Below are 15,953 nucleotides of genomic sequence, written 5' to 3'. Positions count from 1 at the left end.
TGTCAATAAAATTACTTAATGTAAATTATAGTCACATTTTCAAAATCTGATTTGGGGCATAGGTCCGATATTATTGGTTTGTGTGAGGTTTTGTGTGTGTGTGTGTGTGTGTAATGAATACCAGCATGATATTGTCCCCAGTTTGAATGCGATTTAAGTGCCGTACCTGCCTGTATAAGCATGTGCGATGATAAATTTTCAGTAAACTTTTCTTTAAAAGAATGATTTAATTGGTAATATTATACGTCCCTTTCGAAACAAACTAAATCAGAACTTAACCTGCATCATACGTACGTGATCTGAGGATAGAATCTGGTAGAGTTACGTACCTTTGTTTCACTTACATTAGAGATAAGCTTGACAGCCGGTGGGAGGGAGAATAAATTAATGTTATTTGTTCACATTGTTCCTGTTTCCGCCTGGATCATAAAGAATGCACAAATCGTTAGTTTAATGAGAAATATTAAGGCAAAACTTCCCTTTTCTTCATGTTCCTACTACACCGTTACTGTGAAAACCAGGGGCGTAGCTCCCATAGAAAGAAAAAGCCCGGGCTTACACATACAATGTAAAAATCCGTGCATAGAGTATGTCAGACAAAATTACAAAACTAAAGTTGAAAAGAAATATCAGGGGTTGAAGTTTGTTGTTAACTAAGTAAAAAGACTGTCTCAGAAAACGATTCAAAACATCTTTGAAATCATGAAATTCAGACCCCTCGCCGGGGCTTACACATTTCTGCTAGGCTTGCTATGCCCCTGAAAACGGACTGACAGACGTCTGTAAGGCCGTGATGTAAATAAACATATTTTCAAGACATGTTCGTACATCTATGAATAAGTTGTAAACTTTCATTTTCTCTATATTTATTTATCATTCCGGTTAAACATAATACATAAGGCTCTGTTGATTTATACCGTTTTAATGGATACTCGACTTCGTCGCCAGGTGGCGCTATATAATATACAACCTTCGGGTCAAAATTTGCATATCGTAGGCACAGGTCACGGAAGCGTTTGAAAGGTAAAGATGGCTACGCAACCTCATAGCAAAAAAAGAGTATGCTACTATTATGACGGTAAGTACATTTTATACTGACAATTTACTTCTTTTATTTAAGACACAGTTTATGTTTTTCAAATGACTGCAGACGCGTTTTGCGATTTTTGAACTGAAAGCGAACTCGGTAGAGCCGGTGCCCCTTTGTGTGCCCGCGATGGATCGAAACATCGTGTTTTACAACTCAAGTCATAAAATCACATAAGATAACGAAAAAAGCTACGACTTTCTATAATATATCGACCTAATTACATAAAAATCACTACCATACCTTCAGTGACACGAATATATAAAGAATGATGTTCAAAAATGAATATATTTCATTTCTCAAACGTTTGAAGCTAAGCGCGAGTATGTAGAAAGTACGGCAGCCCAATTTCGGGGTTTGTTTGCGTACCTATTTGCAATTTCGTAAATGTCGATTGAACGATCAATTTACGACCTTTTGAATGTTTTAACTGATGTTAATGTTACTGTCAACAGTTTTGTATGTGTAAAAATTATTAGCATTCGTGTTAATTACGTTAAATGGGGAAATTGCCCTGTTACGTTAAATATATTTGTATGGAAGCCCAGAAAAAATGGGGGTGATAATTTTCTTCTTTTTGTGCATTTTAAATCTTGATATAAATCTTTTAGTCAATGATGTTTTATTCACTTCTCATTCGCTGAAATTCTATAGATTTCAGAATGTTTTACAAGAAATGAAATGTTCTTTAAGAAAATTGCTCAGCTGGTACACTTTCTTTCTAAGTAGCAGAGTAAAATATTAATGTATTCACTAGCATTAACATTGTTTGTCAATCCATCCGAAGTATCTTCATATTGGTAAATAAACAGACAAGCAATGCTGGTATAGGCCTTTGATTAAATGTTATTTGATCAATCTGTAACATTATATTAGTAAATAGGTCTGCAAGACACACTAGGCCTTTGCACATGTATACTTAGTTTGATTTGTCAGCCAGTTCTTCTTGAAAATCAGAGTAGAGAGTAACCAATGCAGTAATTACAAGGATGCATCACATAAAAATCTTTAGTGATTTGATTCACAAATCAATGTTGTTGTTTTTTTTTTTTATCTTAAATGTTAAAAACAACAAGAAACTTTGAGCCTGTGAATATAATCATAATCCAAACTCAAAGAGAGCAAAATATGAACGAAAGAAAGATTTACGCTGAGACTACTGAAAAAAACATGACTTTAAGACCCCCCAAGTGTTCTGGAAGAATTAGTATCTTCTGTCTCATCAACGAAACCCACCATATAAATCTTGGTCAACCAAGTAAGTAATGTCACATTTTCAAATTAGTTATGAGTTTGTCATTTGATGGCATTCTCATAAAAATTGTTATTTTTGAACAGGCCTTTGAATATTGAATCAACTGCTATATATGTGAATAACATAGGATGGGGATATTGGAATGTTTCCAACAAGAAATGGAAAATTCTCAATTGGAAAATCGAAAATTTTCACACTTACCATGTAGTTTGATGGCAAGCTGTCCATGTTTGTTTCATTGTAGAATAAGGTTAAGATATTCAATTTCCAGATTCTGTTGGGCATTCATGATGGATGTGGTCTTGTATCTCTTGTTATTTAAAGACAACATCAATATATCTCAAAGTAAAATTGAAGTGCCTGTAGTGATAAACTCTTCCGTAAGGTAAGTTGTATGAAACAAAAATAAGTTAGCAGACTGGGGCAGATTTTGTTCCTGTCAGTCCCGTAACTTTACAAGATGTTATCAACTAGAAAGTTGATGATTTTCATGTTTTCGTTCTCAGTATATTTCTCCTGTGATTTGGACATTTTTTTCACCAAAATTGCTTCAGTATTGATCACAGCTATATATATTTGTACGATCACTTGGCTTTCATGAAAAAGGATACTTCCATAACAATGACGTTCGTTCAGTTTAGAATGGGGTATGGTGGAAAACAGAGTGGAAATAATCTGATGTTCTTACAGAAGAAATGTGTTTTAGAAGCGGTCATCTACAATACTATTAAATATTTATTCCATTTCTTGAGTAAACAGTATCACAGTAAGACTGGTATATTAGTAGTAAGATTTCAGGTAGTGATTAAGAAATTTAGACAAAGGTTTGGTTGAACCCATAGACAAGCCATCAATAATCAAATAAAACTGTATATGGATTAGGGGGGATCTGTATCCTTATCAATTATAGGCAAATTAAATCATTGTAACACAGAAGATTGATCAGTAAATATTTATCTTTGGGAAGATTGCATTTTGCATAGGCAGGGTATCCTTTGTTATACACAACAAGTCTACATTTCTTTTAGGATGCATCAAATATGATGATATCTTTAGAAAAGAATGAAGTTATTGCACCTTAACCGAGACATGGAAACAAGTATACCTTTCATGTAAATCTTGAATTGTTGATAATGAAATATTTTAATTTTCAATATAAAAGATGTGATTTTGAAAGCAAATTTATCACCATGATATGGTGGAAAATATGTCTCTGATGTCAGTATTTAGTATTTTTTGTTTTTCAAAAATGTCTACCCAAAACAGACCACTATTTTCTGTATAATCTGTAAGTGATTAAGAGTTACAGTGTAAACCACAAAGTGCTATTGTAATGGTTTAAGGTTACAGTGTTAACCACGATGTGATCATGTAATGGTTTAGGGTTTCAGTGTAAATCACGAAGTGATGGTGTAATGGTTTAGGGTTACAGTGTAAATCAGGAAGTGATGGTGTAATGGTTTAGGGTTACAGTGTAAATCACGAAGTGATGGTGTAATGGTTTAGGGTTACAGTGTAAATCATGAAGTGATGGTGTAATGGTTTAGGGTTACAGTGTAAACCACAAAGTGATGGTGTAATGGTTTAGGGTTACAGTGTAAATCAGGAAGTGATGGTGTAATGGTTTAGGGTTACAGTGTAAATCAGGAAGTGATGGTGTAATGGTTTAGGGTTACAGTGTAAATCAGGAAGTGAGGGTATAATGGTTTAGGGTTACAGTGTAAATCAGGAAGTGATGGTGTAATGGTTTAGGGTTACAGTGTAAACCACAAAGTGATGGTGTAATGGTTTAGGGTTACAGTGTAAACCACAAAGTGATGGTATAATGGTTTAGGGTTACAGTGTAAATCAGGAAGTGATGGTATAATGGTTTAGGGTTACAGTGTAAATCAGGAAGTGATGGTGTAATGGTTTAGGGTTACAGTGTAAATCATGAAGTGATGGTGTAATGGTTTAGGGTTACAGTGTAAACCACGAAGTGATGGCGTAATGGTTTAGGGTTACAGTGTAAATCAGGAAGTGATGGTGTAATGGTTTAGGGTTACAGTGTAAACCACGAAGTGATGGCGTAATGGTTTAGGGTTACAGTGTAAATCAGGAAGTGATGGTGTGCTCTTTTTAACAGGTGACATTGGGAATTACTACTATGGCCAAGGACATCCCATGAAACCTCACAGGATACGTATGACCCACAACCTCATCCTCAATTATGGACTCTACAGGAAAATGGAAATTTATGTAAGTTATGTAATTAAGTCATGTTGTTATAGTGGATAAGATTTACTCAAGGTCTAATACTTTAAAAAACATGTTTAATATTCTTATTCAGGCAACCATTCTAAAGGTACTTGATCTTGTCAGAGTTTCGTGTGATAAATACTGGTGAAAGTTGTGATAGAACTATCAGGAGCGCACCAATAATATATTAGTCACAAGATTGCCTTGTTAGTGTTATTCAGCGAATACTTATTTCATATTTATCTTCAGGTTTTAATCATGGTGTCACACACTCATAAGTTATGTTATTATTAGATGAGAGGACTTCAGACTTGATGTGGAAGTGTCTGCTTTCTACAATATTTGACTGAATAAATGTTTATAAAATAAAAAAAGATATTAGATTCTTATCATTTGATACATAATGTATAAAGCTCATTCCAAATTTTTCAATTTTGCTTGCCAAAGTGTCACTGAAATAGATAAAAAAAATGTACTTGTCATAAATCACATATTAAAGGAAGCTTGTACTACAACTTTATATATATCAAGATTTTTTATGTTGACATCTGAAACGTTATGTTTGACACCTTAGAAATGATATTGACATGATATTGACACCTTAGAAATTATATATAATGACACCTTAGAAATGACATTGACGCCTTAGAAATGATATATATTGACACCTTAGAAATGATATATATTGACACCTTAGAAATGATATATATTGACACCTTAGAAATGACATTGACACCTTAGAAATGATATATATTGACACCTTAGAAATGATATATATTGACACCTTAGAAATGATATATATTGACACCTTAGAAATGATATATATTGACACCTTAGAAATGACATTGACACCTTAGAAATGATATATATTGACACCTTAGAAATGATATATATTGACACCTTAGAAATTATATATCGACACCTTAGAAATGATATATATTGACACCTTAGAAATGATATATATTGACACCTTAGAAATGATATTGACACCTTAGAAATGATATATATTGACATCTAGAAATGACATTGACACCTTAGAAATGATATTGACACCTTAGAAATGATATTGACACCTTAGAAGTGATATTGACATCTAAGATTTTTTTGATGTATTGAAAACCTTTAAAATTGTTAGTATTCTATTTTCTAAGCAATGTTCCTAAGTTATAAGTAGGTAGGAGGTAATTGTGTTGAACTGAATTGTTTGACCAATAGAGACCCCACAAAGCCACACAAGAAGAGATGACCAAGTTCCATAGTGATGACTACATCAAGTTTCTGAGGAGTATCCGACCAGATAACATGTCGGAGTACAACAAACAGATGCAACGCTGTAAGTTTCTTCAACTGCATCACCACAATTTCTGTTCCTCAGAACAGGATTGATAGTATTTATCATGGAAACATACACTTAGAAACTACGTGATTGAAGTAGACAATTTTCTCAAGATAAACTTGTTTCAAGATGATATTCTAGATAGATTATGACATTTTCCGGTATTTGTTGAGCTTATGTCAGCTTCAGAGCCTGTTAATGAGCTTATATCATACTTCAGAGCCTGTTAATGAGCTTATATCATACTTCAGAGCCTGTTAATGAGCTTATGTCAGCTTCAGAGCCTGTTAATGAGCTTATATCATACTTCAGAGCCTGTTAATGAGCTTATATCATACTTCAGAGCCTGTTAATGAGCTTATGTCAGCTTCAGAGCCTGTTAATGAGCTTATATCAGACTTCAGAGCCTGTTAATGAGCTTATATCAGACTTCAGAGCCTGTTAATGAGCTTATGTCAGACTTTTGTGCTTAATGTGATATTCTGTCTATCAATGGATTCTTCAAATGATAAAAGAAGTTGGACTGGAAACATCACCTTTAGGCTAGGATTGGTAATTTTGATACAAATTATACCAGAATGATTATGACTTTTTAGCCCACTATCATCAGATGATGGGCTATTTCTTTCTCAAATTTCATATGCAGTTTCCCCTTGGTCCCTAGTTGTGCATTGTACCTTTTTTGGACTGATCCGAATTCAAGATGGCCACTTGTCGGCCTTCTTTTATTTTAAAAAGAAAAATTTGTTACCGCTATTTCTGAGAAAGTACTGGATGCATCTTTGTCAGATTTCATAGGGAGCTTCCCCTTAGTCCCTAGTTGTGCAGTGTACCTTTTTTGGACTGATTTGAAATCAAGATAGCTGACAGGCAGCCATCTTGGATTTTGAGAGTCAAATCTTGTTACCGCTATTTCTGATGAAGTACTGGATGGATCCTTCTGATATTTCACAGGTATTGGTTTCCCTTGGTCCCAAGTTGTGCATTTTACCTTTTCTGGACTGATTTGAAATCAAGGTGGCCCACAGGCAGCCTTCTTGAATGTCGACAGTAATACAGCACAAGCATGTTTTCTTCGATATTCTATCATATTGATTGAAGACCATGTCCATTATCCACCTGTAACTGACTGCTATCTAATAATACTTTGGGATCTTTTTCAAATGATATTTGCTAATTGGTTCTTAATAAAAATATTGTGTGCCATCATTGGGTACATTCAGTGAAGACCAGTTCATGAACATTTACAAGACCTGTAACACAAAAAAAAAAAAAAAAATAAACAAATCTTCAAGAACTGAAAACAGATCCTCAAATGGTGGGCGCCAAGATCACTCTGGGATCTCTTGTTTTATTGTGTTAGTGATATATTATAAATAGGTAAAGTGTAAAGCTGTACCACTCCAGCAGTAGTTTCATGTTTCGTAATAACAATTCTTGTCCAAAGTTTAGTTTAGAAAACAGAGAAATTTGGTGAACAAAATTTACAATTGTTTTCGTTATACCTTACTTTAAATTGTGTTTTCTTCAGTCAATGTCGGTGAGGATTGTCCTGTGTTTGATGGCATGTATGAGTTTTGTCAGCTATCTACTGGAGGGTCTGTAGGTAAGTGATGTGCAATGATCCTTAAGTCTTATTAAAATCTTATCTTGAAATGTGAAGACTTTAACCAGGAAAAGATTGATATCACAAGGTCTAATTATAAAAATGACTTCAGATTGGACTTAGAAATGCCATACTATAGTAAGCTAGGCTGCTGTTCTCAGCTAAACACTAGGCTACTGTAGACTGGAAACCTTTAGGTACAGGGTAAATAAAGAGTTACATTAGAATATATGTTTTTTGTATTGCAGGATAAATTAAATACAGACTGAAAACAAGCAGTTTTGTGTAAGGGAGAAAAAATCAAAACCTCCTTGAAAGTTTACCTGTATACACTGTCATAATACAGTGAAAAATATTGTCAGCTCTCTGACCTGTCAAATCAAGGTCAGAGAAAGAAAATGGATATTGTAAACAGGGTTTAAAAAATCCACTCGTCCGCTCATCTAGATGAGTTAAAGGTACTTGCGGACAAGTTATTTGTTTCAGCTACTTGTTTGAGCGGGCGAGTGAAATTTGTAGTTCTGACTATTGAATATTCCATAATAAATGACGTTTATCAACTTAAACACTCTTAAAACTAATTTAAATCCACTGATAGTCGATCAAATACATTGATGTCGTATCCTTGTTTACACCACGTGTCAAGAATCGGGCTGATCCAGACTTCGCGAAAACCTATTACGTCACCACAAATGTTGTAAACAAGGTTGTTTTGTGTACGTAGTTACTGTCAAAAAGTTGATGTTCTCGCTCGCGTTAACAGTGAATTAAATATGAGTGAGTGAATATTGGATTTGAGCAAGTGAATTTCAAGCTTCACTTGCCCGACAGACGAGTAACTGAAAATGTTTTTTTCTAGCCCTGTGTAAAGTCATATAGCTGGGCTAAAATTTAGTGGTTTTACAAAAAAAATGTATTTTCATTGGCACTTTCTTCTTTGTGTATTTTCAGCTCTCAAATTCCTGTAAAGTGATTTTTCGTTTCATTTTGTGGCCATATGTAAATTCATGGATTTAGAGGGACCCTGAATTAAATGAAAATAAAAAAAAAAAACAAAGGTCAAACTTAATGATTTGACAGAAGTTTATGTATCATCATACCTCAATGGTGGGCAGAATGCTCAAGGTTATAAGGATCATTGTTGAGACATTGTACTCTTTCTAGCCGGGGCAGTCAAACTGAACAAGCAGGCATCTGACATTGCTATTAATTGGGCTGGAGGTCTTCATCATGCAAAGAAGTCAGAAGCTTCCGGATTCTGTTACGTCAATGATATCGTCCTGGCTATCCTAGAACTTCTCAAGTAAGTTTACATACTAGATAATAATACATTTACGGTGTAGAACATAAGATGTTGGTGATCAAATGTTTAATACTTTATTATATTTGATTTTAATCACTGACTATCTCTCTGGGGCTTCAAAATTTAGGCCCTTAGCATCACTGACAAGTCCTACAAGGATGGAACAGCTGTATGATGCAGTTTAATTCATTGTTTTAGCTCTACTGTATCTAAATCTGAATTATTAAAAGGTGCTATTCACTTGTGTGTATTTTGTACAATCCTGGATATCTGTGATAAAGTAAATTTGTTGTATTTATATTCTTATTTTGTTTTTTATACATCACAAACATTTCATGTCACTTAGAATTAATCTTCAGATAACAGTTGACTAAGTTCTCTTGTTGGTGTAGTTATGTATCGGTCCTATAAAAGTTGGATCATTTATGTGAGAATTTTCTAACCTTAAAAATCACACTCCAGAAGTTTTACTTAATGTAACAGTCTTGATATCTTTATCCTTCTTAAAAACTGACTTGATTCTCTTTCCAGATACCATCAGAGAGTGTTATATGTGGATATTGACATTCATCATGGTGATGGTGTAGAGGAAGCCTTCTATACGACAGACCGTGTCATGACTGTCTCATTTCACAAGTACGGGGAATACTTTCCAGGCACTGGTGATCTCAGGGTAGGTCACATTGATGTCCATGGTAGTAATTCCCCATACATACTTATAAACCTTACCCCTATTTAATGTAACCCACAAAGAGGCTACACCTATCTGGAAATTCTACAGGAGTTTATTATTCCTTCACATACATAATTAATCTTCAAAACATTTCATTTAAAATTATAATTTGTTGCAGGATATCGGTGCTGGCAAGGGGAAATACTATGCAGTGAACTTCCCTCTACGAGATGGCATAGATGATGAATCCTACGAGTCGATATTCAAACCAGTAAGTTATAACAGTGTGTAAACAGATGACTGGAGTGAAACACTGGATAATGCTTTATTACAATAGTATCAATTCACATGTATCTACGACTCCATCGACGAACATCCTATCTGTCTACACAAATTTTCAACCTCACAAGTTTGAACCATTTATATATTTAAAACTAGATGATGAACTATTGGATTTATATGAAATTGAATAAAAATGCGAAGAAACAGTGTGGATAAAACAGCTGTCAAAATGACGTATTACGCCAATGGTTAAGTAAAATGTGACAGACGATCAGGGTAAACCTGATACATGTTGTGTGACCCAAGCATTAAGAGACCTTCATCAAATGCTGATAATTGAGGTATGGTTGTTACAAACAGGTGATGACCAAAGTGATGGAGATGTACCAGCCCAGTGCTGTGGTGTTACAATGTGGAGCTGACTCTTTGTCTGGTGATAGGCTTGGCTGCTTCAACCTCACCCTAAAAGGTAGGAGATTATGGCCGGCTCTGTGCAACCCCAACTACAGAAAGATAAACTCATAAAAAGTTGAAAACACACCTGTATTTGATTATGTACTTAAGGAGTTTTGTGAAATGTTGTTTGATCCCTCAATTGTACTTTGAATTAATCATTTATCAAGTTACATACACAAACTATTGATGTAGACATATTCAGTGCCATGTCCCTGTAACAAAGAATTAACTTAGAGTTGTCTTCCTAATAACAGGTCATGGGAAATGTGCTGAGTTCATGAAGAAATGGAACTTGCCTCTGTTATTGTTGGGAGGTGGTGGTTACACTATTCGAAATGTAGCCCGCTGTTGGACCTACGAAACATCTATAGCTCTAGGAGTAGAGATAGCCAATGGTAAGTTTCACCTGTTGGACCTACGAAACATCTATAGCTCTAGGGGTAGAGATAGCCAATGGTAAGTTTCACCTGTTGGACCTACGAAACATCTATAGCTCTAGGGGTAGAGATAGCCAATGATAAGTTTCACCTGTTGGACCTACAAAACATCTATAGCTCTAGGGGTAGAGATAGCAAATGATAAGTTTCACCTGTTGGACCTACAAAACATCTATAGCTCTAGGGGTAGAGATAGCCAATGGTAAGTTTCACCTGTTGTACCTACGAAACATCTATAGCTCTAGGGGTAGAGATAGCCAATGGTAAGTTATACCATAAGAAATGTAGCCCACTATTACACCTACAAAACCTCTAAAGCTCTCAAGTTAGACATACAAATGGAAACAATCAAAAGATACACTATAGAGATAGAGATAGTGGTTCCTTAGCAATTGTTCAATGTGGCAGAACTTGCCCAACAGTGTCCAATATTTTAACCTTAGTTCTGTTAGTAAAGAATTTCATAGCTCCACATGATTTTAAAGTGTATATATAAAGTTAATATTTGTAATACTTGTAATGAAGAAGATAAAAATTATCAATTTACCTAAATTTATTAAATGTTTCATTTTTTGTGTCGCCTGCAGAGCTGGCGGACACTTAGGGATCACTTTGTCCGCCGTCACACAGCGGCGGCGTCCTTACGAAAGTTTTCTGGGCTTTTTTCAGTCATGCTTTGAGTTAACGAAATGAAATTTAGTAAATGGCTTCTTGTTGGAAGAGTGTCTGTGACCCTTCTTGGCAGATTATAGATTAGATAGCCTGGTACTTTTCCACGTCTGTGACCTTTAGCTCTAGGAAGGGATGCCAATTAAGTTCTTGGCAGGGAAGAGTAATGCCCCTTTGAACTCAAAATCTTTGGGAATATTGTTTTCTGGAATTTTCTTTGTTATGCTTCGTGTTATCAAAATGCAATTATGTATATGAGTTCTCGGTCAAAAGTTACACACTGATTTCACTACTTGGCAGTCTGTAACCCTTCTTGGCATTGATATGTCCCTTTGAACTTGGAAAATTTCTCAGGAATATTGCTTTGTGCAGTTTTAACTTTATGCTTTGAGTTTTAGAAATGAAGTTTGGTATTACAAGTTTATGGTTGAACGTTGCACATCCAGTTCGATTTCTGGGTGACCATGACACTTCATGCAGGCGACACATACAGTTTTGAGAAACTCTTGTCTTGTGTTAATAATGATTCATTGTATAAAGTTTAAAGTGGTCTTGTTGAATTCTTTTTCAGAATTACCGTACAATGATTACTTTGAGTATTATGGACCCGACTTCAAACTCCACATCAGCCCATCTAACATGGCCAATCAAAATACAGGAGAATATATGGACAAAATCAAGTAAGTTAAACAGGAAATTCTGTGTATTAAAAGGGAGATAATCTTGTAGGAAAGTTGTGACAATGGATTTTTATATTATAAGTAACAATGATATTATAATTTCTATTGAATTCTGTGCCTTTTTATGATAGATAATTCTTTTTGTAATGGCCAGTCATCAACTAATGATAAAAAATGCAATTGATATTTTCCTTTATATTTCAGAACAAGGTTATTTGAAAACTTGAGGATGTTGCCTCATGCTCCTGGAGTCCAAATGTCAGGTATGTAAAAATGTCTGCTGTCTTTGTTGACCAAAATTAGACGAGGCTTTTCATTTCTATTTTCATTCTGGAATTTTTCAACAAGGAAATTTGCATTCAAAGTTACATGTCATGTTATCACTATTATTATTGGGTAAACTTCTATGAAATAGCTGTAAGTACAGATCATGTGTCCACACACAGTTGTATTAATCTTGTATCCACACACACACACACAGTGGTATTAATCTTGTATCCACACACTCTACACACACACACAGTGGTATTAATCTTGTATCTACACACACACACAGTGGTATTAATCTTGTATCTCGCCTTTCACCTAGCCGACCGGGGTTTGATTCCCGGAACGGACGTGAAAAGGTAAGGGGTCACTTACCCGACCACGTGGGTTTTCCCTGGGTACTCCGGTTTCCTCCCACAATAAGACTCCTCGCGCGCTTACATCCGGGCCAACAAGAGTGATTAGTATAAGTTGACATAACTTGTTTCACAATTGTTGTAAAATAAATAAAGTTTATATTTATATTTATTTAATCTTGTATCCACACACACAGTGGTATTAATCTTGTATCCACACACACACAGTGGTATTAATCTTGTATCCACACAGTGGTATTAATCTTGTATCCACACACACACAGTGGTATTAATCTTGTATCCACACACACACAGTGGTATTAATCTTGTATCCACACAGTGGTATTAATCTTGTATCCACACACACACAGTGGTATTAATCTTGTATCCACACAGTGGTATTAATCACAGATGTTGATTGATCTCATCATTAGCTATTCCTGAAGATGCTCTGAATGATGAAAGTGATGATGAAGACAAAGAAAATCCAGATACCCGTGTCTCCATCAGAGCCAATGATAAAAGGATTGCTTGTGATGAGGAATTTTCTGACAGTGAAGATGAAGGAGAAGGAAAGCGTGACCGACAGAACTACAAACCGAAGATCAAACGGCCTCGTACTGATGATGAAAAGAAGGAAGGAGAGAAAGGTAATGTGACTAGATTAGTGTCTTTGAGCTGTCCATCAAATCCAAAGTGTTTGCTATACTAAACAAGTGTCGTCTCTTCAGATATTATTTTATTTGTGTAATATCTATACAAAAATGAAAACATTGCACAAGTATGTGGAATTTATTGGAAATCAGTTAAATCTACATTTGATTTTTAACAACTAAGCTAACTTTTTATATTAGGAAGATATATGTTAAGGTTTTGAAGTGTTCCATGTATTTGATGATCAGTTGTAGCATTATCCTGGAAAAATTTGTCGAAGTTTCTGAGGTTTGGAGTCTGATAACAGTTTTTAGTCAGTAATCTGTCAGTGGTTGTTTTAGAAATGGTGACAGATATTTTGAAAGTATTCTCAGCTTAGTTGTATTAATGTGCAATATTTAGAGTGAAGGACGGGTGTTATGTCCTTATGTAGATGACATTCCAATAATGAATATTTCAATTTGTTATTCAGATGCCAAAGAGCCTAAAAAGGATTCTCCTGCTGAGAACAAAGAAGAGCCTGCTAAAGCAGTGACTGAAAAGAAGTGAGTTTACATATTAACCATTGGTGGCTTTCTTAGTATCTATCAATAACATCAAATCAAATCCGTAATGTGGACTGATATCAACAATCAAATCAATGTTCCTTTATGTTATCTTTATACTGTAAATATCTGTAGTTGTTACACTATATACAAATATTCCATTGGTGTTGAAAGTAAAATCATTCTATTTTGTTTTTCCAGTGAGGAAAAGACGGAGGCATCTGAAAAGAAAGGTATGAATTGATTCAGTAGAATGTTTAGGATGTAACAGAACAAGATTCTGAGGACATTGTTTCTTGGTGGTATAGGGAAATTGGGAAAATAAATATAAAAAGTACAGGCATAAAAGGAAAAAATATCAGAAAATTCAAAAGTTGATATGTTACACTGCACAGTGAAGTACTTGTCTAATATTTCAATGAAGTTTTTTTTAACTTTTTCATTAGTTATCAACATGTTGCCACAATATTATATCATTAGTTATCAACATGATGCCACAATTTTGTATCACTAGTTATCAACATAATGCCACAATTGTGTATCACTAGTTATCAACATGATGCCACAATATTGTATCACTAGTTATCAACATGATGCCACAATATTGTATCCCGTTGTAATATGATAGGATCTCTTTATTAAATAAGACAATATCGATTTGCTGTTGCGTAATCACTACTTTAGAAATAGTTACGGACAATAAACTTTTTGTTTGGTAGAGTCTGCGACACCTCCAAGTAAACCTGAACAGCCAGCGGAGACAAAAGAAGATACAACAGCTGCTTCTAAGATGGAGCATTGACCAGTCACGAACTAGCTCCAACATGTTACACACTATACCAGCCTGAGACATGTGTTCCACAACTGGTGGTCAAGTCACCAGGAAACCAAAGTGTTCTCGACCATGACACGATGATGAAGATCCACAGATACTGTTGTGTTATTTGAGATTCAGCTAAATGATGTTAACTTCAGATAACTTGATGTGGTATGCTCTGCATATTAAACTTATCCTAATACAACCCTCTAGGATTTGGACCGAGTAGTGACCTATAATATTTGGGCGAGTGTATGAGGATATGTTAGCGAGTGTACTGATAGCTGAAGATTTTGTCAGTTATTTGATGTTTGGTATCAGTGTCAGGAATATTTAAATTCCTCACATTCCATGGACATTGTTAGCTGTTTCTACTGCAGATATTCATTACTTGTCAGCTTTACAGCAAATGTTTCATTACCACTGATAAAATGCAAGATTATTTTTCTGTGAAAAGAATGTATTCATTGATGTTACGGACAAAATTCATTAATCATTTTTCATGCACATTACATGCTTTACTGCCAGTGCTTTATCTGTACAGATCGCTTGTGTTATAGTCTGTCAGAAGGAATCATCTTTGTCCTCAGATCTGTTTAACCATGAAATAAATAGTGATTGACTGACTGACTTTAGATTTATCACTATAATACCAGTAATGGCCATTTGGAGGTTGAATCTTCTGTCATGTATATAAGTTATTTATTGATGTTTTTAGAACGTAGAGAAGGTTGCAAGGACAAAAGCAATTCATATAACTACATCATGCTCATCATTACTGTTTTGTCAAATAATGATACAAATTTTTAATTCTGACTTTCTGAAACCCAAGTCAGTAAATGAGATTAATCAGCAAGTTGAACTATGAGTAAGACATACAAGATGTGTCTAGTATTTTGATATGAATTATTCCTGTTGATTTCAGGACAGGAAAATCTTTGATGGTAGAAATGATTAGTCACAATAATGACATGGTTGTGTTTCTCCACCATTAAAATTGTTCTTAAACTTATCATGTTTCATTTTATTTGAATTAAAAACCCCATTTTGTTAGCCAACTTTATCAGATGATAGGCTGTTCAAATCACTCATCATCTCTGGTCAGTCTTCTGTGGTTCTTCTGTTATTAGACAATTCTGGTTTTCAGAAGAACAAATGTTCTTATAACACAATCAGTAGATGATTTGAGGGTGACATCTTAATGACTATACAGTCACCTTCATCTGACAAACAATCAGTGTGAAGCTGACATACATGATGTAGGAAATAGTAAGGAATCATCCTCCAGTAAT

General features: G+C 34.8%; 1 protein-coding gene across 1 annotated transcript; it reads left to right on the top strand.

The window, feature by feature from the left end:
- Positions 1-1,006: 1,006 nt before the first annotated feature.
- LOC132549185 (probable histone deacetylase 1-B) lies at positions 1,007-15,673 on the top strand. The gene is made up of 15 exons (XM_060213102.1): positions 1,007-1,078; positions 4,468-4,580; positions 5,796-5,913; positions 7,448-7,522; positions 8,687-8,825; positions 9,357-9,498; positions 9,677-9,769; positions 10,141-10,249; positions 10,491-10,631; positions 11,914-12,022; positions 12,227-12,285; positions 13,080-13,295; positions 13,772-13,844; positions 14,046-14,077; positions 14,564-15,673. The coding sequence occupies exons 1-15, from the start codon at positions 1,030-1,032 to the stop codon at positions 14,644-14,646; spliced, it is 1,551 nt and encodes a 516-aa protein (XP_060069085.1). The 5' UTR covers positions 1,007-1,029; the 3' UTR covers positions 14,647-15,673.
- Positions 15,674-15,953: the final 280 nt, after the last annotated feature.

This window comes from Ylistrum balloti, unplaced genomic scaffold (genome assembly GCF_031769215.1).
Source record: "Ylistrum balloti isolate Yb309-2 unplaced genomic scaffold, AGI_CSIRO_Ybal_v1 Utg370046, whole genome shotgun sequence".
Classification (NCBI taxonomy): Eukaryota; Metazoa; Mollusca; class Bivalvia; order Pectinida; family Pectinidae; genus Ylistrum; species Ylistrum balloti.
The sequence above is the reverse complement of the archived record's forward strand: the minus strand, read 5'-3'. Positions and strand labels throughout refer to the sequence as shown.

Bases quoted from the DNA above. Each gene is read 5' to 3' on its own strand.
- LOC132549185 (XM_060213102.1), top strand. From the start codon at position 1,030: ATGGCTACGCAACCTCATAGCAAAAAAAGAGTATGCTACTATTATGAC. The intron at 4,581-5,795 runs GTAAGTTATGTA...TTTGACCAATAG, and splicing joins ACAGGAAAATGGAAATTTAT to AGACCCCACAAAGCCACACA. The intron at 9,499-9,676 runs GTAGGTCACATT...AATTTGTTGCAG, and splicing joins CAGGCACTGGTGATCTCAGG to GATATCGGTGCTGGCAAGGG.